At 42.5% G+C, this 25,975-nt stretch overlaps 1 protein-coding gene across 2 annotated transcripts; it reads right to left on the bottom strand.

Moving 5' to 3' along the window:
* Nucleotides 1-1,046: 1,046 nt before the first annotated feature.
* Nucleotides 1,047-24,820, bottom strand: SERPINE2 (serpin family E member 2). Of its 2 annotated transcripts, XM_062005598.1 has the most exons (10): nucleotides 24,744-24,820; nucleotides 10,885-11,159; nucleotides 9,573-9,692; nucleotides 8,192-8,419; nucleotides 6,960-7,157; nucleotides 4,309-4,507; nucleotides 4,080-4,180; nucleotides 3,049-3,135; nucleotides 2,478-2,561; nucleotides 1,047-1,682 (listed from the first exon to the last, which is right to left on the bottom strand). In XM_062005598.1, the coding sequence occupies exons 2-10, from the start codon at nucleotides 11,138-11,140 to the stop codon at nucleotides 1,645-1,647; spliced, it is 1,311 nt and encodes a 436-aa protein (XP_061861582.1). In that variant the 5' UTR covers nucleotides 11,141-11,159; nucleotides 24,744-24,820; the 3' UTR covers nucleotides 1,047-1,644. The 2 variants fall into 2 exon arrangements, with proteins under 2 accessions (XP_061861582.1, XP_061861583.1); XM_062005599.1 differs by lacking the exon at nucleotides 9,573-9,692.
* Between the last annotated feature and the right edge of the window lie 1,155 nt (nucleotides 24,821-25,975).

The raw sequence follows: 25,975 nt of genomic DNA, 5'->3' as shown, positions 1-25,975 counted from the left end.
ACTTTTGCTCCTTATATCACTATGAGACCCAAGGAGTTGAAGGCAGGCCTGGCTAAGCTAGGCAGGAGAGTTTTCCTGCTCTGCACTAGAATCTTTAGTTACATCAGTCACATACTTGGGAGCTTTTGTTTGGGTTGTTTCCACTCTGCCCCCCTGCAGCCCCTATCAAGAAAGCATGCAGCCCTAGCACTTCTCTCTCAGCTTATGAGGATTTGACAGTAGGCAGCTAACCCATCCCACAGAAGTCAGCAAATCAGATCTGTTCTTAGTGATGTTTGTCATAAAGCAGGAAAAGAGAGCCCAGCAGTTAGAGCCAGGCATTCTCCTAATACAGCTGGTTTCTGCTGGAAGCTTTTTCACTTCAGCTTGTATTTTTACCTGACAAGGGAGGATCAACATTCACTCATCATCTAGCTTGTGCATACATGCAACAGTTATTGACCTACACTAGTGCTGGGTCTATCAGACACTGCAGGAATTTCTCCTTGCAGACCACCATCAGCCAGCTTCCTCTCACTACAAGGATGCCCTTAAAAGAAGCAGCCAATCTCAAAGAGTTACCTTCCCCATCCAAATCCCTCAGTTGCCACATGAGCAATACAACATACTTGCAAGCAAAGAACCATCTGTGACAGGCAGAAGGAATTTACTGCGTATCTTTTGAGATTTTTTTTGTACTCAGGAGAGTCTTGCAAGGGGCTGAAGAGATGCAAATGTGCACATGACCTAGACCATAGGGAGCCAGAAGAAAGGCCCCAAAGGTGCACTGAGATGTCCTCACATGGCAGTTTTAGCAGTAACTTGGGCATAGCAAACAGTTTGCTCTTCAGATACTGAGCCTATAGATAATTAACCCACTTCTGTAATCAACAACAGGCAGTAAAAAACCCAAACAACCTGAACAAAAGCCAGGACACACCCACAATACCACCCTTCTTTCACCTTCCTTGGTAGCAGGCCTCTAAACAAGTACATTACAGGGCTCTGGACCCAAATATCCACCAGCACATCCATGACTGTTCATAATGCAGTTTTTATTTCTTCCTTTGTACAAAAACAAATATAAAATTTAAATTGAATAGAAAGTGTATACTAGCAACAACAAGTTTACATTACAGTAAGACAGGACAATGTGATGTGTATCTAACACCACATTAGTTTTAAAACTCTCAGTGATACATGCACTACATAAAATAAAAATTGCTAGAACTTTTAATCTATTTCTACCAAGAATATCCAGGTATCGAGAACCAAAAGTGATCTTGATAGGTGGTATCTACAAAATTAGACCATTTCCACACAAGAAGAAACCAACATTAACAGACATGTTTATCATTCTTTGTTAAAATCCTCTCACAAAAAGCCATACATAAAATTCTTAGTAGATACAGAAAAAGCTCAAAAGTTTGTTAGCATAGGTAACCATTCAGTAGTTTAGAGAATCTTTTAGACATTTTGAAGAGATACTGTAGTTTTCAATCTGTACTTTTCCCCCACAAAGCCAGAACTAAGTCGACTCCCATTTCAAAACCTAGTCAGTGGTTAAAACTAGCTCTTGAGTGAAGTCAAAGAGTAGTGTACAAAATATTTAACAGAACAGGGGTGTCATGAGTGTTTATTTCTTGAAGAAAGTATTTTCCACGTTCAAGGTTTGTTTATTTGTCCCATAAACAAGATTGTACCTGAGGGATGAAATGAAAACATGGATTACCAAATACAGTTAATATTTTCCATGAAAATAAGAAATCCAGAGAGCACAGCTGAGCCACCTTGTCGTGAGTCTTGTCTAGCCAGCCTCAAGTTGGTGAGCCTAGGGAAGCGTTTGTTTGGATAAGGTGACCAGCTCATATTTCTAGAGACACAGTCTGTTGATGTTCTATGGAGCCCTGGGATGGGGACTGCTGCCAGGAGCCTACTCATCCCCCCATGCTGGCAGCTCTACCTTGTTCCCTACTAACTAGCATAGCTATCATCCACACATCACTTCAAGAAGTAGATGAGTTATTCAAAGTAACTGAGGCAGCTCTGTTCTCTGAGAGTCATCCCATACTGCAAAGAAGCCACGATCACTATGTTTGAACACTCACTTCTGTTCACAGCAGGCTGATGCAACAGCCTATATCCTAGTCTAGCCTTCACCCTAGTGCTATTTTACTGTTCATAAGAAAGCTGGGTCCTATTTACCAATTAACTGTCAGTGACAGCTTTCCTTCCCAGTCAGGGGAATCATTAGACACTGTTCTTTTGTACCCATGAACCTGTCATGGTTGTTTGTTAACTTGGCAGCCAATAGTTTCATTTTCTTCCTGTTATGAGTTGTATTCCAAATAAAATAACGTAATATTAAAGGCATAAATATAAACTTTCATGATTTGTTTATAAAAGCAATAGTTATTCAGTAGCTCCAGACTTCTTTTGTGTCTACTGTATAGCAGATATTCAACTTAAGCAAAAAAGGACATCCAAATGCTGCTTACCTGTAGGATTGTGCCGGATGAAAAAGATAAACGGCCTGTCTACTATGAACCAAGGAGGGGATGACCTGGCTATCAAAATTGCAGCTTGCAAGAAAGATAAGGTTTAAAGTTAGACAAAGTACCACAACAGACTATATACTCAGAGTTAAGCTTCCTAGTGTATACTGGAAGCTGGCACAGATAGAGATAAATGCTTAAACCCTACCACCTTGGACAGGTCACACGTTATTCTTCTAGGAATCATAACACCACAAGATCCACAGAAAACTGCAAGTCTTAGGTTGTTACCCAAGGATGTTGTAACTCAGTCCTCTTTGCCACCTGGATAGGCAGGAACATTACATTGGTGGCCAAATTGTTACCTCTCCAGAGGTATCCTTGTTTATGTTTCTCAGAGGGGACCAGTGGTCTGATCAATATTGGCAAGCTGAGAAATTACATAAAATCCATCAGCTGATCTGAAGTCAGGGCCCATTCCTACAATGGTCTCACAGTGGACTACCTTTGCCCACAAGTATAGTCTTCTAATATAGCTTTCCCAAGCCTGACAGTCATTAGTACAGTTGCTTACTTGTTGCTGCAGAAGCTTTGGTTCCATCTTCACTGACTTCAATTTTTGTCTTCTGCAGAACACGAGATACATGAAGACCTTCTGTCCCTGAAAACCCCAAAGAACAGCACTGTCAGTAAAAATAACTACTGCAAGAGTCTGGAAGTATCTTGTAGCAAGCAGCTATGAAAGCACAGCTAAGAGCAAGAAAAGCTGCTACAATCCTGAAGTTGCAGTAAAGAATATTACTGGTAGTACTTTTGAATACAGTCACTAATTTAGTCATTACAAAAAAGGGAATAACTTATCTTACTCCTCCCTCCTCCACCTTTACTAGGTTTTCTTATTTGCTCATTTAAGTAAAAATGCAAGTGAACACTTCCAAGTTAAACACATGACTGAAAAAATATGCTATCTGAATTTAAAGTTACACTTTCATTTATCTCAATGTTAGGGGAGAAAAAAAACCTCGCACTTGACAAGACATCTTTCTTTCAGTGAATGACAGGCATTTGTTTTCAAATGAAGCCAGCACAAGGCAGGCTTATTGTTAAGTCTCTGTAGAAACCAATTGGGAATTTAATGGAAGCAGAGTACAGAAATAAAACAACATTTTAGAGTCACAAGTTCAAAAACATCTACTACCTCATTTTCAGATACCAATATTTATCTCTCTGGTTTGGTCCAGTCCCTTTAAACTGGCAATTTAATCCTTAAGCTTTGCTAGGGCTCAAGAAGTCATTAAACACATAGTTCAGGGAAAAGTTAAGTGCTACAGTTGCAGTATTTGTTGCAGTCTGAGATATGCTACTTTTAGAAGTCTTGCCATAGGTTTTAGACAGTGCTTGAGACCTTCATGTTCTGATATAAATTCTTAGGAAGTTGACCAACATTTACTGCTGTAATCCAAGCCAAGGGGCAAAAAAAGTCACGGCATCAATTCAATGGAAGCGAGCAGCTATGCTTGGCTGGCTGCATTGGTAAATTAGAGCTTTAGTCAGTGCCAGAAGTGATGAATAAGGTCTACCATGGGTTCAAAAAAAATAACTTACTTGTTATTTTTGCAAAGTTTGCCTTTGACTGGTCAAACATATCTGTAATACCAAGTGCTTTCAGAGGGTCCTTTAAGTCTGTTTCTGCTACCGCTGTAAATCTATTTGGAACAAAGAATGCATCAGAATTAATGTAGGAAAGTTGCCTCAAGCAACCCGTGTCAGATGATAAATACATATGACCCCCAAAACACTCCCTGAAGGAAAAATGGATTATATTAGTACTTACTTAGGTAAAATAACTTGCACTCTTTTTGCTACCATGGTTGTCATCCAGCTTCCTATTGTTTTTGTACTGATGTGGGGAATGATAGCAGAGAGTGGTGTCGTGCTTTCAGTAGGCAGAGCAATCAACATGCTTATCATTTCACCATGGTATGGCAGTTCAATGATATTATACCACAGCTCATTCGGAGTACTTGTAGTGCCTAAAAAAAAAATAAGCAAAGCTAATGAGCAACAATTCTACAACCTTAAACCTCTATTTTATCTTTAGACACCCACTGCTATAAGAGTCTGCTAGGAAAGCTTAAGACCCAGGCAAAAATTGACTAATGTGCTAGGCTGCCTGCCTTCCTGCTAGGCAGCCCTTCTCAAGTGGCCTGGGTCCTGTACAGACACTAGGTTGACAAAAAGCACAGACAGGATGACACCATGAAGCAAATACTCATTTGAGTTTGATACACATACTGTTTCAGCCCAGAGCAGCAAGATAGCTGCATTAGAAATCACCAGGTCTGTGCAGCTGGATTTCTATTTCAGATCTCAGCTGTACCAGAACCAACTGAGCACCAAGAAACAAAGAGCATCAAAACACCCCAGACTACCTTTCCAAACTGAAGAGATCTTGCAGACAAACCCTTTTTCTTCCAAGAGACATTGGAAGAGTTCCTGGTGGAAGCAGTCTGTTGCGTTATTTAATTTTCTTACTTACTAAAGATTGCTTCCTAATGAGGTCTTAAGTCTTCCAAGGTAGTGGAGAGTAGCCACTTTGAGGCAGTGCCAAGAAGCCAAGTAATGAGAAGGAGATAGCAATGCCCCCAAGTTACAGTAAGTGCTGGGAAAACCATCTTTGAGCAATCCTCTCAAAGTTCTCTTTGGTTACTGTAGGATTTCTGGCATGTGATTTGGAAGCAAACACTTTTTATACGAGTTTCAAGTGACAACTTGTCAGTTTAAACTACAGACAAGGCTTCTTGGGAAGTTTTTGGATAGCAGTAAGATCTTACTATCTTCCTCCTTCTTCATGTAAGTCTGCACTTGTCAGCCGAAGATGAAAACTGACATCTTCATCAGAAATTTAATCTTGTTGTCAGGGCCATACAACCTGCCTTGACTGAGCTCATATTGCTAGAAAATTGGCAGTATTGCATCTGTTTGGCACGAATTGTGTCAAGCTTAGCAGTTTGGTTATTTCCTTTTATTAGGATGTTTTTTCTCAGCTTAAGGCCTACAGATCAAAATACTGGTTGCACAAGTCAGCTACAGGACAGCAACAAAATGTGAACTGTCCTACAGTGAAGTACTACTTTCCTGATCTGCTATGGGCTACTATCATTAATGCTAGGGCACACCAAACATTGGGGGAGCTCATCTTCACAGTTAACTGATGGAATTTAAGTAGTTTAAACTTAAACTTTTAAAATTATCCCTTTGCAAGCATAAGTAGGATAGAAGCCCTGTGTTGGGATATCCAGAGATACCTGACCTAAACCAAGCCTTAACTTGGCAGTATTTCTCTTGTTCCTTTCTAGCCTCAAAAGCTCTTCCAGCTTAAAATACAGGCCAACATAATAGAGTTTTTAACCAGCAATGGAATCAATAGTCAAAAACCTTCAAGATATAGTCTTGCTAAAGCTTGTCTTAAGTTATGAACTTCTTCCAAACTCCACAGATAAACAGTCTATGCTGCAGTAGGCCTCCCCATCACCCCCAACTCACACCTCCACTCTAAGAATGACATGACATCTGTTCTAATACATAAGCTTGGGACAGAAAGCTACAGCTGTTTAACAGAAATCTACTAATATTAGTTGAGCACCACTGACAATAAAACTAGGCATGTAAAAGCATAGTGTGTCTTGTTTTTCTGGATTTATAACAAGCTGTATTCTCAGGCTTGCTTCTCAGACTGTATTTAGCATACATGGAAGCTAGTTCCAGGAAGCACTACTCTCTTGTTAGGATGCAACAGGAGATGTTCTTTATCATAGCTTCCGTCTCACTTAAGCCAGTAATAGCTCCATAAGACTGCAACGCTCAAGCTCTGAAGTATGCTCTAAGTTGCACCAAGTTACCTGTGTCAGCTCTGAGTCTCTGATGAGAGACCTGGCTGAACCTGCTGAACATCTTTTCACTTGTGACTCAACTTGAATTTGAAAAGCAGCTTCACACCTTGAGAGATAGGGCTAACACACTAACCCTGTGCTCCTCTTTCTCCCAGAGGACTGGGGAGTCTCCACAGCCCATTTCTTTATTATAGAGTAAAATACATTGACTCTACTTTCATCTTTTTCATATATAACTCATGACCAGATAAACCCCAGGGTTCCATTTCTGTTAGCAGCTCTCCTTTATTCTCACCCCTTAAAAAATAATCAGGGTTTTTCCTTACTGCAAAGTCTAAGTAAGGTGAAAAGTTCTCAGTTGAAGTACTTTGAATTTTCCTTTTTGAAAGGCATAAAGTAAGTACAGAGTATTTGACCTTAAGCAATTGTCAAATACCTTGCACAGCAAGCTCATTCATACCTTAGCAGTACAGGATACTCATGTAATACAAAGCCTCCTACACCATTGCCCACCACACATACAGCAAACTCTTGTTTCAGTTTGAAGGAAAACTTTACAACAATTGGTGGTATTGGGAGTTACTGAGCTTACCACAGCGGAAGATGGATAGTTGGGACAGCATAGGAACTTGGTAGGTCTTGCCCTCAGCTCCATAAAAAGGTCGTTTCTTTGTATTTTCCGGTCGAAATCGTGATTTCCACAAGCCCTTGAAATACACAGCATTTACTAGAACCAGTCTGGTCAAACTGCCATCAATATCAGCTGGAGCTAAAACCTGATCAATCATACCTAGAAGAAATAAAGTCAGTCATGAGTATTTTCCATCACAATGCTGGCCAACTGTTCCATTAAGAACCGAAAGTACACATTACTTAGGCCCATTGATCTGAAAGTGTGACAACTCATTGGGCAATACTTTTGAGGTTCATAAAGCCAAAAGTATTCTTTGTCAAAAAGTACACCTTTGAGATAATTAGAAAGCAAACCTATCTTGCTAATCAATAGACTTAGAAGGGATAAGATCCTGTTTTAAGACATGATCAGATCTAAGACTACCTTACAGTGACAGTAGTTTGAGCTGAAGCACTTCCCTGCTCACACGCTGCCTGCAACATTGCTATGCAAAACTGGTGACATGGCAGAGAAAGAATTTGACAGCCTCACTTCACAAATACCACATCCAACATCAGGAACACTCCTCACATCCAGCAGGCAGTGGTGTTAACTCGAAGATACCAAACACATAGTTCACCTAGACTACATGTAGCAAAACATGATCCCTGGCTTTAGTAGCTAGATGTCAAGAGGCTTGAACTGTGAAGAGTTCTGTCAAGGCACGGTTAATTACAGGCTAAAATAAAAATCCTCCACTAAACATGACTTTTAATAACATGGCCATATCTTGCAAGAGTTTAGAGCAGTAAGAACAAAAGCCGAACTGCTCTACAGTTTTCCACAAATCTGAGTCAAACATCTGAGTTGCTTGAAGTATCTTTTATGTTTCAGATAGTGTAGCTCCAAGAGATCTCCAGATGTGTGGTGGCAAAGTACAGGAGAAGCTCCACTGATCCCATGAGCAGATGGACAGACATATTACACACATCCCTCAAGGCTACCAGACAGGCACATCTGCTGGAGCAGCAAGATTCCTGGTCCATCAGCCCCAAAACATTGTACTAACACCAGCTTAAAAAAACACAATATTTTTCAACAGCAAGGCAGAGCTTTTCCTACCTTCCCATCTTTGCCCAGCATTTCCATTAAAATCTGAGAGGTCCCAGACACCCCCCTGCCATGCACAAAAAGCACTTGCCTATACTCACCCCTTGTTTCATTTTTCACCCACTGGTTGATGGAATCACATGCTGCATTTGGGTCCTCAAAGTCCACACTCTTGACACTGCACTGAAACACCTCTTTGTTCCTTGTAACAAAAGGCACTTCCATTTTAAAGCCACTCTTTGCAAACACTGCATTAGCAATTGTAACAATGTCTTTATTCTTTTTTGAGACTATGAGCCTGTTTATCTTCTTTAACGCTTTACCAACTCCTAGTTGGAAAGAACAGCAAGTTTAATTTAGAATAAGATGAACAAACAATTACTTTATATGCAACTATTAACGACATGAATAGTCAGACATCGAGTGTTGGAGTAGAAAAGGAGACCAAAGCAGGCACTCTGAGAGGCCTAAAATACCTCTTATCTCTCATCTGAAGAACACTGTTTCCCTACAAAAACAGGACCTTCACTGTGATGCCTGTCCCCACCCCCCAGTCAGCTCAGAATGCTACAGACAGTGCTGGGGATAATACTGAGGTTCAAGTCTTGGTGTTGAGCTACGAGCCACGCTCTTCCACAGAGGAGACTGTCCCAAAGTGTATTTCATTTTAGAAGCACCCAGGTCACCTGTCAGTATTGTGACAGTGGCAAAGGAAGCCAAGGTCTCAGCTTACTTGGTGCTAACAGGTCTGCAGGATTATACAGGTGGTCTTGAACCTCAGAGAAAAGCAAAAGTTCTTTTCTCACCATTCTTCCTTTCCATTTACTGGAAAATAAAGGAAGCTGTCAAGATTTCTATAATAAGGCTCAAATCAAGTCTTAGTTTCCTTAAATACTAGGACTCTTGCATTAAAAGCAGGTGTCAAACTCTGAACAGAAGAGCTTGCCTTTTTTTTTTTTTTAAAGGAAAAAGGGAAAGCAGTAGGTTCCAGTGCTTACAGTTAACATCTTTAGGACCTGAAAGCAGCTTGCATTGAGTGCTCGCTAGCTCCTTTACTGTATGAGAGAAGGCATATGGCAGCACAGAAGAACTGGTATGTTCACCATACCCAGTTCTCCCAGTTGTTATGGCTTATGAATGAATGCTTGTCTACACAGGGAAGCTATTGCCAGACAAGAAACTTCAAGCCTTATATTGAACAGGATCCTTGGTTGGCTGTTTTTACAGCTGTTATTGGTGAGCTCCCTCTGTTTCCCAACACAATTTAGGCAGAAACATTTCCAGACTGCTTCCTTATGTAGACAAACTTGAGATAAGAGATATGAAGGGAATAAATTAGTTTGGAGTTATACTCTGTTACATATAAGAAGCAGCCTCAGATGGCTTTGCTGTTTCATGTATCATAAGTGCTTCAGCAGTACCATTTGTATTTTTACATGTTAACTCTCCAATACTATGGGCAAATTCTTTTGGAGAACATACCATAACAGAGGTTCTCAAACTGTATTCTGCGGACCACTGCTGGCCCACGGAGCACTTTCTGGTGGTCCAGGGAGAGCTGGCTGGTCTCATGATGCTGGCTCTCCTCTTTGCTTCCAGCTGCTAAATTGCATTAAAAGACAGCTAAAGATAGATTAAATACTTTCCAACTATTACCTTTCCAAAGAAGCATTTACTGCAGTTGCCAAAGGACTGTAAGGCAATCATAAACTAGAGCAGAGGAGATCTGCGCAAGGATATAGGTAGCATTCCATAGCAAGTCTCTAACAAGGTACTGACTACTTAACGAGTTTGAGAACCTCTGTGTCTCATAGTTGAGATTAGAGAGTCTGCAGGCCAAATAAAACCAGTCGACAGAATGTTTCAAAAATTTTGCAGTTATCTATACTTGGAGCATTCAAATGTTCCTGAAGTTGATAATCCCATGAAGAGATTTACATCTACAATACCTAAATGTTAAGATGATAAATCATTTTGCTGTTCTTTAAACCCAGGACCAAAACAGCAAAGCAAATGAAGACATGACAACAAGTTATATAACAATACTCTTCAAGATTCAAACATGCACTTACCTCTGAGGGTTCCCTATTCCTGGAAGGAAGGTAGAATGCTGGCACTAAGATGTTAAATCTTTCTGGCAAACACTCACAAAAATACTCAACATGCAAAGTAAAGCAGCAACAATCTTCAGCCTACACCCTCTCAAGGGGCAGACATTGGCAGAGGACTATAAACACAGATGCATGCAGTGTCAGGCACAGAGAAAAGCAGAAACAGTTGTTTCAAGAAGAGGGCACTACAAGAACTACAGATTCAGGGATCCTGACAGCAGAAACACAAATGAACAAAGCTGAAGAGCATCAGAGGGAAAGTATTGATTGTATGGTTAGAGTTTGCATTGCTTTCGATATGACAAGAAACAATCTTTCTCTGCAATCTGAGGGATGCCACATTAAGGGCTGTTCAGCACAGTCCAAAATGGGACACTGCAGCTTTCCTGCACAGTTCCTGAACTGTCATCCACTCTGTTCTGGAAAAATCAATTTGCAAGGATGAAGGCAGTTCTATCCAGGACCCTGAAGCCATTAACAGAGCTGTGTATAAGCCAGTTGAAGGATATGCACATGCCCATAACTCAAATGGGCATTGCCAATTAACTTCAATTGTGTCCATTTTGTGCTTTGGTAAACAGAGTTAATCAATGTATGATGCAGTGTACCACACTTGGAAAGCCATTTCAAAACAGCACAAGATCTGACAAAACAAACCCAAGACCACCTTAGGAATCACTGACCATTTACACTGTATCTCATCATAGTAGTCAGCTGCTTCTTTGTCTTGCCATCAGCACCCAGCTGCAACACCCCCAGGACCGATGCAATCCCATGAGGAGAAACGACAACATTGTCTTGAGGCTTAGCTTTCACAATCTGATTGAAGACCTGGATTCCAACATCAGAGCTAAGTTCCTCCAGAGGATAAAAACTGAACTGGGAACATACAGATGTTAAAATCCCAAGAGCGATGACAAGCGGGAGGTGCCAGTTCATGATTTAGGCTTAGAGATACCTGCAAGAAAACCAGAGGGGAAAAAATTAAGTCAGCTTTCACAAGTACAGCATTCTTATTTTCAACTTAAATTCCTGTTTACCTGAAGACCTGCACGTTCTCCACACACCATTCACAGAGCTCTGGCAACAGGACTCATACCTGCATTTTACTAGTATCAGTGTCTAAGGTTCCAGGGATTTCCAGAAGCAGACAATCACAAACTAGCTAGATATCAGTGATTATGTAACAAGACAAAAGCCATCAAGCTAGGGAACTGTCTCCTACCACACACAACTTCAGTTAGGCTTCTATTTCAGGTAGGTGGAGTCTCAGCATTCTATTTAAACTGCCCTTTAGGATTAGTGCTAAGAAGCCTTGCAGGCATCTCGCCCACCAAGATGTGATGCACAGTGTATTTTACAGATTATTTTCTGCAATGAACAGAAGCATATACATATATGTGTGCAAACAGACCTTCTGTTGTGGGAATTTACACCTGCCTAGAATAATAAGTTAGCTGCATAACTGGCATCTTTCACAATGAGAATAGAGGAAGACTTTAGATTTTAAAGTGTAAGATTAAGTTTGGATTTTAGCCTGTACTTCCCTACTTAAGATTCAGAGAACAAAGGAAGTTCACATTCAAAATGGGCCAATCTTCATCTGCAGATCTAACATCTAACAGAATTCAGTACTGTTACACTCATGACCTCAAAGAAACTGAGGCACAAGCAGTAGCAAGTTTGTTCAGGACCTATCGGCAACTGATTAAAGAACCAAGCCAAAATTGTAAACACTAGCTACTGTAACTACTGGGCCGCATTTCCTCCTCCTTGAACTGTATTCAATCCTTTTTTTTGTCAGGGCAAACAGGTACTTAGGAAATTATCGCATGGCTATCCCTCTACTTCATGATATTAGGTTCCCCGCTCACCTTTGAGAGGTTCATTCATGACATTTATATTCAGACATTTCAGTTGCACACTTCAAGAGTCCTGACTTCCATTTTTGGACCAACACGCAAGCCTGTTCCCCCACTGAGCTGACTTGGGTGCTCTAGAAACACTGAGGTGATCATCTCAAACACACTGAGGAGTCAGCTAGTTCCCTAGCTCACCAAAGGCTAATCAGGCCGCAGAAGGTATTCAACTGATTAAAATTCATTTGCACACCACATGCAAAACCCCCAAAAAGGCCTCTCCTGCCCTTGAGCCCTCTGCACACCTGAGCTGGGGGCCAGGGAATCGTTGGGCTGCAGGGTGCTGGTGGCCACCCCCCCCACGGGCCATAGGGCATGCTGCACCAAGGAACCTGCTGCCGCACAGCCTACCTACGCTGCAAGTTCAAACCACTCTGAGCACTTCATTACCACAAAACCAGCTGGTGTTTGCAGAGATTCGTTTAATCATCTTTTAATAGCATGTGCTTTAGCTGTGCTAAACACTTGAAAGTAACAAATACAGCATTTCCACCGTCTTCTACACCATTTCAGGGGATAAAATGGGCTTTGTCAAAGTTTGCTGTTGCAAGACGTAATAAACCAAATGCTGAACATGAAATAACACAGGAGTTGAGACATCTTTCTGCCCTCAACTCAACTACTAGTATAGCAGTGACCAGAAGAACCTGTTGGACTGTTTTAAGTTATGCAAGTGAAAGTGAAAAGGCTGTCCTATAAAGCAGGTTAACAGCTCACCCACTAATTAACAGCCTTTCCCATTAATCTGCTAATCCCCCAAGCCATTTGGAGTCTCTAAAGTACAATTCCTTCCAAAAGGAGCTCCATACTAGCACATACTGGCACTGCTCAAGCTTACTCTGAAAATTAGAGTGGATTTGTCTGGCTGCAGCCCAGATCTGCAAGAGGAAAACCCAAGTGCCATCTGACTCCCCAGAAGCTGATGGCTTTCTAGAGTTGTCCTGCACCTCCCACCACTGGCTACAGCAGGAAGCAGTCTTCGGAAGGATCAGCAGCCTGAGAGGGAAAGGAAATTTGTACTTTTAAATAAGGAACATTCTCAAATGTTGTCTGATACTAGCACAAACCAACAACCTGAAATCTTTAGTTTTGCTCTTCAGAGGAAAGCTTCCATCTTTCCCAGGCAGTAGCTCTACAACTAATGGCATGCTACCCTGCAGGAGGCACATGTGGCTTGCCACTCCAAGAGAAGATGGGGTTTGGGTTTAATGGTTTTCTTTGATGGTTTGGTAACCATCTCTTCTCCCTACTCAGAGACCTGACTAACCAGACTTACACCTTTACCTAGTATCTTGGCAAAAAAAAACCAACCAAAAACAAGCCACCCCCAAACCTCACAACTATGAGAGATTTTTAGTGGATGCACTTAAAAGTAAGCAGTTAACATGGGTGCAATAGAGCCTGTCCTATGTAGTGACAGGCAACACAGAGCACACAATTTGAAAACCCTGCATTTGATTGAGGCAGTTCCACTTGATCCAACTGGAAAACCAGAAGAGATTGGGCTATTTTGAGTGTATCTCCCCTTGACACATCACATTGCTTAAAGTATATAGCGACACCTCTACAACATCAAATAAAACAATGTTTCATTGTCATTTCAGCTTGTGCAATGCAGTACATAACTGAAGTCAGAGATTTCTCTCCTCTTTGCCTTTACCACAATATATTGCAAGTCTCAAGTTTTCTACTTCACTGGTGACAGCCCCTGCCAGGCTCAGGGTGACAGCTACCAACAGCCCTGCATTTTCCCCATGACACATGTGTGAAGCCTTGTCAAAACAACATAACTCTGCTCCCAAGGCCACTGCTGCAGGATTTTGGTTTTGTCTTTTTCATTTCAGGAAAACCTATTACCTCTGCACCTGATTTCCCCAGAGGTCTCCACGCTTGCCTAACTCCTCCCTCCTGCTACACCATTAAGGAAGGTTGGTTTCCATTTTGCAAAATGTTCTCTAGCAGGTAACTACTCAATAAGCAAAACAAAGCTGTGCAGTGCTCTGAGCACAGGAAAAGAATAAAACTGTTTTTCAGCATTAGCTCAGAGCAGTCACTTCTTGACCCTGCTGTGTTCATTGCATAGCTTCACCAGTTAACTGAGGAGCTAATTTCATCTTCAAGCAGAAGTGGCATTCATGTTATTAATGATTCTGGCATGGATTTCAGCATATTCAACTTCTATGCCGCTCAGTAACAAGTGCAAGTATATTTGCATATCCTGAAAGAAACAGCTAAAGTACAGTGCAAGAGGAAAAAAAATCCAAAAGGAGGTAGGATGTGTAGGATGGGAAACAGTTGACCTGCTATACAGAATAACAACAAGCTTTCAACAAGCTTTCACGATACCAAAGCTAAAAACTTATTGATAGTTAAATTTGCATCTAATGCTTCAGAAAGCCAAACAAAAATACAAGCTAGGCATTTATTTGCCTGTGACCTTTATATTTTTACAACATTAACTGAGAAGGTGTATAGGCAAATTCATTTACATAAATGTGGGCTTTTGGAAAATGCTGCACTAAAAAAACCCATCCCTCTTCAAGGTAGGCTGCCTACTTCTTAGAATGAGAACTTACAGAAAGGACAACAGCCCACAGCTTGAACTTGTAAACAATGTCAATACTGAAACTGACCCAAAGGAATGCATTTAGAGATTAATAAAAACTGAAAACAAACTTAAATTTATCATGCTAATCCAGTTCTTAACCCTAATGCTACAGACTCTGAACAAAAGACAAGTGTCATGTGCTCAGCTGTATATGGGATGCCTTGTCCACAGCACATGTACCAGAAGCTTCATTACTCCACCTGTCTCATTGAAAAAACACTATACCGAGTCCTATACACAACGTTAAATTAGTAGTTACTACCTATATATAAGTGCCTAGTTTAAGCCATCATGTATTTTTAGACAGGCTAGTCAGGCACAGGATTCTGGGGAAAGCAGGAGAGGAACATCACAGCACGTCACATCTACACTGGTAATGTGTTGTTTCACGACAGGTGATCAAATGTCTTCAGGCTACCAATCTTCAGATGACCTCAGCCTCCAGCTGGTGTTGCAAACACTAACCTTCATCCATACTAGGCAGCACACTCAACTCTCACTAGGCTCAGCTATGCACATCACCCACATAATGCGTAGTTTAAGTTTCTGGCTGAAGTTATTATGGAAGTATTTATGTCAATACAGAGGGCATGATGTTTTCGGCCTACATTTACAGAATGCATAGTACAAAAGCAGTTACATTAATGTGGACTGTTTGATCTGAGTCTAGAAAGGCACTTGGTGGAGCAGGGAGAAATTACATCTTCAGCCCCAGGCACAAAAAGCTGCTGTGTATGGAAATCCTCCTACAGGAAAGAACTAGCTTAGGAAGGACTTCATTTTCAGAGAGCCAGACTGAGCTGCTGCACTCTTCCTGAGAGGAAGAAAAGTAGTTTGTTTGGTTCAAGATCAGCAACAAAAATATGATCTGAAAAAAATACCCAGATTTAAAATGTAAGTTGGAGCAAAGACCTGTCCCAGAGACCATGAAGAACACTTCAAAGTAAATTGAGAAAGTGCAACCGTGCACAGATTAAAATATCTGTACCAAGTGCTGTATGTACATCAGTATCCTATAAGACCTCCAACTGTTGATTTTAAAGGCTGACTTCAACAGCAATAAAGTATAACCCAAAATGCTCATTCTTGCAGCTGCGAGACAGATTTTGCAGTTTCTTTAATGACATATCAAGCATAAAGAAGCTTGGATACCAGACCTCACTTTAGTGAACAGCAGCAACTAAAACAGCAGCAAGAACAGCTAAACAAAGTAAAACTACAAAGCAGAGTTCCACAGCACTGTACTTACCCCAAAGACCTCAGAGCCACTGAGCCCTGGGTGGCCTGTATGCCCAGAGAAACTCAGCCTAGGACACCTAGGACAAACATTCAGGGATTTCTCCAAGTCTGAGATGTTGCAGTTTCCTTGTCAGTGCCATCTGTGCTATCAATTTAAAAGTTTTATTTCAACTGACATGAGCTCAGAAAAAGCAGTTTCACTTCAGGTATTTAACTAACTCTCTGCAGCAGGACTGAATAAATACTCAATCAAACTTGTTAACAGTCATTTCAAGGAGCTGGCCAAGCACACAGTAATTGTTTCTCCAAAGCAACAAGACCACTCAGTTGCAGTGGGAAGGTGACACACTGGGCCTTGTTTTCCAGATGCATGATTGGCAGCATATTGAAACTTTCAAGCCTCTTGGTAGGCTTCTCACCTCCTTCACAGGTGTTCACAACTCCCCTTATGCCTAAGCCTCTTACATCCTAAAGCCTTCAGTTTCAGTATCCTCTCCTACCATGCTGCTTGGTCTCTATTACAGCTAAACATACTTTCAGGTTTAAAGCAGCATTGCACAGTCTAAACGCAGGCAGGTTCAGAAGTGGCCTCTTCCTCATAACAGAACTGGAAAATGTTTTTTTCTTCCAGGTTTTCTGGTACATCCTAAATACTGGCTCTTACCTTTCATCTAAAGACTCTTCGTTGTTCTTCCTGCCCTAAAGAAGTGAAAAAGACCAGACATTCCCATACACACAAAAAATAAATATTATATCAAAATGGCAGGTCACCCGAAAAGTATCTAACACAACAAAATGGATTTTTACCACTCAAATCCTGGAATGGTTAGTATATGCAGACCATTACTAAGAAGGGACAATTGCTAGCTTTTAAACTGGTCGGTACTTACATTGCTCTGAAGAGGCAGAAGTCACTATCAAGGAAATAAACCCAACTTATGTGGAGGTAAGATGGAAGGTTTTTTAAAAACATTTTGCATGTGAAGTTATTGGTCTGACTTCTGGCACTACAGTCAACGTTGCACACAACATCAAAATGCATGGTGCTGGTTCTGAGGCTTTCCTCTCTCAACCTTAGTCCTTTCTCTATTTCCAGTTCTCTCAGTTCATTAGCAGATTTGTGTTTGTTGCAAGATGGACCATCTCCATCTGGAATGTCTCCCATTTAGCTGTGTCCAACCAGCCTTCCCTGCCAAGGGGGAATTTCTCAGCAGAGCATCAGCTTGTAAAGTTGGCTGGCCTCAGACAGAAACCATCTCACTGTCCAAGCACAGCTCCCACGGGAGCTGAAAGTTGGAGTTTACTGCTTCTTTATGGAGAGTCCTGATCACCATTTCTTGGGAGTTTTCATTTAGCACGAAGGACAGTGAAACTTCCTGTAGCTTGTTATTTCACCCCTCAGTTGTAACCATACTACTACAACTACACAGGCACTACTCAGTTTCAACACAGATAGGTATTTATGTATCATTTGCTTTTACTTCCATGCCTCACTGATACATAATTTAAAAAGACAACTTGAGCTCTGCTTCCTGAAGTAAGTTTGCTAATATCATAATGCAGAGGACTTAGAGACAATTCTGGACTTTTCAGTTCTACCACCATTTTCAAGTTTTATTTGTGTTCTCTCATTATGGCAAGTTCAATAGCTACTGTTCAAGTTTGTGTTATTTACTCCCATATTTAAAGCAAGGTTTCCCACAGCCTTCTCTAAGATCTATTATCAAGTCTCCCTATATCAGGAAGATTAAAGAGGATTATGTTTTTAATTTACTGGTGTCTCTTTATTAAAGAAGTGGGTTTTGTTGATCTTAAGTTCTTTATGCAATGTGGTTATTTTAACATAATGGAGAAACAGTCAGGCCATCATGACTAATGCTGCAGAACCAGTTTCCCAAAAAGATGCATCACAGTAGTGTTTCACAACATAGCAGTGAGACTGTACCCTCTTGCTGTGGATTTACCTCAGAAAAGTAAATGATGGTTCAATGACTAAAGCATTTATCTAAACTTAGCAGTAGGACCATAACCCAGGCTCACATTAAGTTTTTGGGAAAGAAAAGCCTTCATAGAACCACAGTTCCCACATTTAATGTACATTAACAACACTCACTATGCAAGTACTGGCTCATTAAGAGCCAAAGGCAGACCTACAGCATTGCAAGCTCCCATTAATAAGGGGTATTAACTTTGGCAACAGGCTGCATAAGTGGAGATTTATGAAGTAACTCCAACAAGGTGCTGGCCAAATACTGGCTGATGTCTTATCAGGTAGCTCACCACCACCTTCACCTTAACCCCTGCTTCTCTGCTACAGTCTTTGACCTCCTTTTATTTCTTAAAATTATTAAAGAGAAGTCCAGTACTTTTGTTCATTTCCACTTGTTGCAGGGAGTCTTCTGATACCACAACTCCCACATCTCTACACCACTGCAGGATAAACTGAAACATTTTCCTTCTCTCCACAGGTCAATTTTAATATGCTGGCCAGCAACACATGCCACGTGCTGCATGTATCAGGCTGAGTTCTTAGAAGCAGCCTTGTGGAGATGGCTGCACAGCCATCTTGAGACTGCAAGATGAGCTGTGCTTGGAGCAGACTAAATATCGGGAACTTCCTAGTACACATCCTTCTTCAGAAGGGTTAAGACACTACTCTCTGGATCACTCAGACATGAAGAACTATCAAGCTAAGAAAAAAAAGTCTGTGGAAAAAAAGAAAAGCTGAAGGCAGAATGGAGCCTTCAAACCAACAGCAAAATTTTTCAGTAGCCTTTGACAAGACGTGTGAGTTGCTGCAGAGTAGAAAATAGATTGTTTGCTTCCAGATTTGAAACCTTTTAGGTTTACTCTACAGAAGTATTTGTATTTCCTATTAAGCCCTCCAAAGCCCAGTTCCCATCATTCCACACCCTATGGTTCAGTCTGGGTTTACAATACAACTGAAAATAAAGTGAGCAATAATATTTTTATACTCCTGAGAAGCTAAGAAAGACAGCAGGACACATCAGCCACATGATATCTAACTACAGCCTATACATGTTTTGGTTAGGCACATAACTGGTAACAAGAGACAAGATCTCGGTCTTCCAAATGGCCTTTAAGAAGTCGCATTTAGAATAAACAAATACTTAATTACTTGCATTATTTTTTCTCCTACAAGAGGTAAGGCTATGCTAGTAACAGCATTGGCTGTTCTGTAAAGTTACATGGTTGTATTTGATACACTCATTTCACCATGAAAAATACACTCAAACTCCAGTATTCTCTGTTCATAATAAAAACTTCTTCTATAAGAACTTTTACTTACACTAACTCATCAATACCCAAGACCTGAAACTTAAAGCTTGTATCTAGGGAATGCTACTATGACAAAATACTTGGGGAGACAGGAACACTGTTCTTAACCATTTATTTCACTTGTGGTTGGAGACATGCAGTGTGATGTGACTAGTCTCTTAATCATACTGTACAATATATCAACCACTTCCTATTTACAGTGAATTTAGAAACTTCACTTATCTAGTATTTCAGATGAGAAAAACTCTTGAAGTGTAATGTAGGCAAGGATTACAATTAAGATGAAAAAAAGTGGACTTTTCTGTCTCTGGGATAGCATCACCAAAACAGACTTAAACTAACAGAAAGAGCAGATACCAGTTTTCTAGTGGCCTTTTCTCAACCATTTCAGAACTAGCTTAAAGGTTAACAAAAAAAATAGGGATATTTACATTTTTCTTTAAAGCATACAGACATTTGCTTACATTCATCTTTTTCTCCTCCCTAGCAGAACCAGACAACCACAAAAGCATCAGAAATCACAGATGCAAGAATCACACCTAGTAAGGATGCAGGAACGAAGCAGTGTGCTGGGTACTCTAACTGTACACTCAGATACACACCTTCTCAGTCTTTGGCAAGAAGGCTTGCATGAACCAGTTAATAAGAGAATCAACAGCTATTTAGAAGATGTGCATTTAAGAAAACACACTGTTCATTAAGCTGACCTCACTTCCGATTACTGCTTTACTACAGGTTTCTGGAAAGGCAAGACAGAAATTTTCCCAGATAACAGGGATAACTGAATATGAGCTATGCATAAGAATCTGCAAGAGCAGGTCATGGCCTGGCATATTAAACCATCTGATTCAGTTCAGATTGAAAGTTTGTTGGCTGAAAGTTGTGTGCTGCATTGGCTGAGAAGCCTCCACAGAGTTCACGGTTATTTCTGTAACACAGATGAAGAACCTCAGCAGAGGAAATAAGCAATTAGCTGGGGAAGCAGCCTCTTAAGCCGAGCTGCCAGAGCAGCTGAAGGCTTCAAGCTTGCTTCACTGCAGAGATAGTTACATGAACTACTCCTGGAAAAGGAAGGTATATAGCAAGATGGAGATATACAGCTAACAGATAAGTCCACCAACTTCTACACAGGATTCCTTAGATAGCTCAAGGATGTAAAGTAAGAGGATAATAGAATGGAAGAGGAAAAGTTAGAGGTATTTTCAGAGCTCCTTATTTTTTTTTTTCACCTGTAACCTGTCAGAGTCAAGGACAGATACTGCCCCCCCCCCCCCCCCCCCGCAATTAAAGCAAAACAAGAAACCTCAAACACCACTCACAATCTTTGGCCAACAGAAGCTTGCAGTTCAGACCAGATGACACAGTCACCTCAGTAACAGTGAGGACCATCACTAAATACAACATGCCCTTCTGCAGGAATAAATGGTTAAAGTTCTAGTTGTTAAATAAGAAGAAACATTCAAGAAGAAAACAAAGCTACAAAGCTCATGAACGTGAACTCCTATCATCTGCAGGTTAGCTAAAGTAAAGAGTTAAGACATACCAACTCAGTATCACTGCTGGAGACCCCAGTGTGATTTACAGCTGGGGCTTACAGTCTGTTGGCAATGATTTTCTCACAAAAACAGTTTCTCTACAGTTCCATGAAACAGTTTCTACCTGCACGCCAAGGCCACTACATATAGCTTTGAGAAGTGGTCTTCAGAGTTCTCAGGTAATCAGTCTTGATGTCTTCCACAATTGCTGGCACGGTCCCAAAATACTGAAAAAGAACTTCAGGCCACTGTTTCTAAAGCCCAGGAAAACAGGAGGCTGCCTGAAGCACACAGTTTTCCATCATGTTGCTGGGTACAGTCAGATTTCTACTATGAGGAGTTCAATCCACAGGATGAACATGCTTTCATATTTAAATCACTTTGTGGCATATTTATCAGATCTCAGCATGAGTCACCTCCTGATCTCATCCAGGAGACAGAAACAAAAGCATCTTTCTGGCTACTAAAGGTGAACACCAGACCATAGACAACATAAAGAAGCTGCCAAAACTCCTGTGTTTACAGAAACACTGCTCAAAAAGATATGCTACTGGATAAAGCATTTCAACTAGCCCTTAATTCTATTTCAAAGCCATGACAAACAAGCAAGTGTGGCACATGCTAGCACTTTTGCGAAAATTGGCCCATCCTCTTCCTGTCCACACTGACTGACTGCAGTAGTGGCCTCTTCTGTGCTTGCAGAAGTACTCATGCAGTTGTAGCAAGCTAGATTCTAGCAGCACAGAGGAAAAAGCAGGACAGCTTCCTTCCACAGCATGCCTCAATGTCTGTGTGGCTACAGCTGTAGAGTATGACCACCTGTAATTTCATCTCTTTCTGGGCTCCTCCCATCCCATCATTTTAACTATCACAGAGGAGACACACCTGAACATGTACATGGTTGCACATGTTTAGCTTTCTCATTTTCACACACAGAAGGTATTTACATGTTTGTTTTCATAGGCCTCTAATTTACACTGTTATTTTCCAAACTCACAGGTAGGAGATTGGCTACTCCATGCTACCTGCTCTCCAATGCTAAAAAAGGCAATTCTTCTCATCACTCTGTTCATTCAAAAGCTGTTTATGGTTCATATAGGTGCACCGAATTATATGGCACTTACAGGCTAGTAATTTGTTGTAAAACATGATTTGCTAGTTATGTCACAGGCAATGGGGAGGATATGCCTGGAGGCACCCAAAGATGACTGCATCCAGCAATGCTCTATAGATTAGTGGTGATTAATCCATCTTTTCCCTGTCTTTCCATGTGAAAATCTTTTACCCTAAAGGACTGCAGAATCCAGTTAACAGACCAACTAACTGGAAGTGTTTTGATGATTATGCTGGATTCCCCCTAATTAATATTACAAAAGCATGCTCTCTCATGCACGCTTGTGATTAGGCAATCCAAGCAGTTCAGACAACCCTAACTCCAGCTTCCAAGAAAAATCTTTTGCTGAGGCTCATCTTTTATAAGCATGAGCATCTCAGTTGCCTAGCAAGGATCAAAAGCCACAGCTACCTGCACAAGCAAAGTAGACACTGAGCTCACCATCAGCAAGACAACACAAATCTCTAGCCAGTGCCTCCAAACACTTCCCTTACTGTAGGTGTACACAATTTACATGCATCTCCATTTTAATTCCCAGCAACAAGGTGAGGTGGTTTCTTTAATATATCTCTGTACACACACACACTCTCCAATCTAGTCTAAAAAAGCCTGGTGAAACTTACTGCCCTCACTGCTTGACATTTTTTTGCCTTACAGTATGCTGTGTACCAGTCCTAAAGCTTCTTAACACTTCTACTTGTGCAATTTAGAGACCCACACTGAAAGTCTCTGTATGCCACTATGACATGCTAGTCTCCTGGTTGTCAATGACAACACCAAACAGAAGCTTCAACACTTGGGTATACACCTTGAGACAAAATCCACTGCAGATCTCTGTTATTTTCTTTTTTGTACTGACATGAGTTTATATCACCTCCCACATGACATACACACACACACACATATATATATATATATATATATATATATTTAGTTGCCCACAGTAATGGCCATATCACAATCCAAACCAAAGAGGAGCTTTTCTGACTGATCCCAACACCTAGGTAGCAGATACAAGGCTAATGTCCAGAGAAGCAACTTCTCCAGCATATCTTAAGAGCTACTGACTTAATTTTCTGACAAATCGCCTGACAATCAACTTGTCCATAACTGTGAAAAAAGCTGTGGACTAGCATCCGTTACTCAAAGTTTACTCCTGTGCCAAACAGCTGCTATTCTCACAGCTTTAATCACACCCCATAAAACGCTAAAATTTCAGGCTAGCACATCTTCTGTGTATTTGAATCAATTTACTCCATCATTCTGCCTTTTTATTTGTGTTGGTCTTCACCTCACAGGCTTCAAGACTCATCTGATCACTCAGCAGGCATGCAGCTGCTTTTCACTTCCCTCATGGATTTCTGCAGCTTCTCCTCTTTTCCAAAGCTACACAACAGTACAGCTGCTTACATCTACTTTTCCAAAGCTACACAACAGTACAGCTGCTTACACCTACGTATGTTTTGTGATTAGTCCCTACAAAACCACATTTCTAATGAATTCCTGTGGAGGTAAGACATTACTAAATGCTCAGGCAAGAGAAAGTGAAGGGAGGAGTAGCAGAAATTTTTCAATGCTGTGGAAATAACTAAAAAAAAAAAAGTCAGTCTACCAGGTTTCTCTTTCAGGAAATTGCCCAAGAATGCAATTAGAACCACAAAGCCTAAATCACGTTTCAGAATCATATGCAGGCATGAGAAAGGAGAGAAACGAACCACACTGAGGCCTCTTAATCCACAAAGAGTTATTCCCGAGTTTCAGGGGAGGTGTGACATTTTAACACCTATTCGTTAGCACAATGGCACCTCCAAAGGCTTCATTTCTCTGTGAAGATCCCCCTTCGTTGCACAATGACCCAAGATACTGAATATCATTTTAACGAAGAGACAAAGACTCTCTCCTGAGGTGTACTTTGCATTTTCACATCCTCCAGAACTCAGTACATGAAGCACACTCAGAATCTTATTCAAAAGGGAGCCAAAATAACAGTTTTAGCTAACCAGCTCCCTGCTTCAACACACAATTTGATGCCACCAGCACTACTCAAACCACGTTTCAAGAACTGAACACATACACCCTCTCTCCCCAAACTGCAATGGCTTTAAATACTTCTTTCCCATTTCTCTACCACTCGATAAGTAAAGAAAACCTCAGTTACTAATTGAATTAGGAATTTTATTTTTGATACAAGACAAGCAAGCTCATTCTCACAGCAGACAGGAAACACCAATGAAGTGAGTAACTTGCAGTTTTACGCTCTGACGACGAAGCCGATGCTCGGGAAGCGTCACCTCTCCCGCAGCCGTGAGGGAGCAGCGGGCTCTGCCGCCGGCCCGGGGATGCAGCGCAGGGGACACGGGACGGAGCTGGCGGCAGCGGGGAGCCGCTGCTCCCTACCGGGGCCGGCACAGCACAGCGCAGGGCTACCAGCCTGGAAGCCTTTTTCTCTTGGGGTGCGTGGAAAACCCACCCTCAAACCTCCTTGCTTTCAAAAAAGCCAATGAGAGGAAGACGGTCGCGGCACCAGAAGCGCCCACGCACGCCCCAGCGCCCACGCATCCGGCGCTGGGAAACTTGTGGGAGCAGGTAACAGGCAGGGCACCCCGAAGAGCCCGCCGGCACCGGGGATACCGCGGCCGGAGAGACCGTTTGTGGCCAGCGGCCTCCGGGTTGTCAACAGGGAAACTTTGCTTCCTCCCCTCCTCGGGAAGCCCGCACACCGCCCCGGCTCCCCTCCGCCGGACGCCGAGCGGCCGCCTCGGGTCCTGCAGCCCGCCCCGTGTGCTCCCCCCGGCGCACGCCGCCGGGCCAGCCGGCCCTCGCTCACCTCCTCTCGCCTACTCCGGTCGGGTCCCGCCGCGACCGCCGCTGCACCGCGCCGCTCAGCCGGAGCGCGGCGGCGCCCCGCGTTTATAGGGCCCGCGGCCGCCCCGCCCCGCCGCCAGCCCGCCCGCCCGCCCGCCCCTCCGCCGAGCCCCGCGGCCGCCCGCCTCGGGGCAGCGCTGCCCGCTGCTGCGAGACGGGGACAGGGAAGCGCAGAGGCGGGAAACGCTGGCGCGGCCCCAGCATCGCCCGAGGGGCGCAGCCCGGCCTGCCCGCGCCGTGTCCAACGGCAGCACGGCTCTGCCCCACTGCCAGCTCGGGCTCCTCAGCCTGTGCGTGGCAAGAAGCACCAGCCATGGCGGGAGAGGGAGAGGCAGCAGCAGCCCTTGTGTCCACAGGGGTAAGGCCCTGCTTGGCAGGACCGCTGACAAAGCAGGGAGGAGGGAGGGGATGAGGACCACCAAGGCCAAAGGCTGACGTGAGTCCCTTGCCTGGTGGCAGCACTGTGGGAGAGTTGAGAGTCTTGGCTGAAGGGGCACCTCTTCTCACCAGCCTGGCCGCCTTGTACCCTCTCTATGCTTGGACTGTTGCACTCATGTCCTTTAGCATAGGATGCATGTGCCAGCAGCCTAGAACCTCAGTCCCTCAAATGGTTTTGCTCTTCACAAACGATGCAAGGGAGGTTCTGAGGGAGGCAAGCTGTCGCTCCAGTGTAACACCACAGACCTGGCAGTGTAACGGGACAGAAGTGCACTCCTGGGGAAAATCATGTGAATGTTACCACTGACCGGCAGCCTCGGACTCCTCAGCTGACAAAGCAGAAGAGGGAATTTCCACCATTCGTACCAAACCCCGGAGAAATGAGCAGGGCATTGGCCTGGCAGAGAACAACACTGCCTTGTTAACTCATCCTTTCTGTGCCTGTTCTCCAAAAAAAATTCTCATGTCGCACAGTCTAGCTTTGAAGAACTGAGACCAGTATGCAATAAACCACATTTCTTCCTTCAGGAGTTTGGACTCTTCAGGGTGAAAAAACATGTCCTGGCACAAGCCAGAACAGCAGCAGCAGTGGCCAATCTTGGCCTTTAAGGTGGAAAGCCTTGTCTCCACCAAGGTGGTCTCTGTGAAGAACCGCTGTGCCTGGGTGAAACCAAAGTGCTGGCAGGCAGGATGAGGGAGGTCACATGGCATGGCATGGCATGGCAGCACTTGGCCGCCAGGATCTCAGCCTCAACC

The sequence above is a fragment of the Colius striatus genome, chromosome 12 (assembly GCF_028858725.1).
Source record: "Colius striatus isolate bColStr4 chromosome 12, bColStr4.1.hap1, whole genome shotgun sequence".
Lineage (NCBI taxonomy): Eukaryota > Metazoa > Chordata > Aves > Coliiformes > Coliidae > Colius > Colius striatus.
This window is presented reverse-complemented; position numbering and strand designations above follow the sequence as displayed.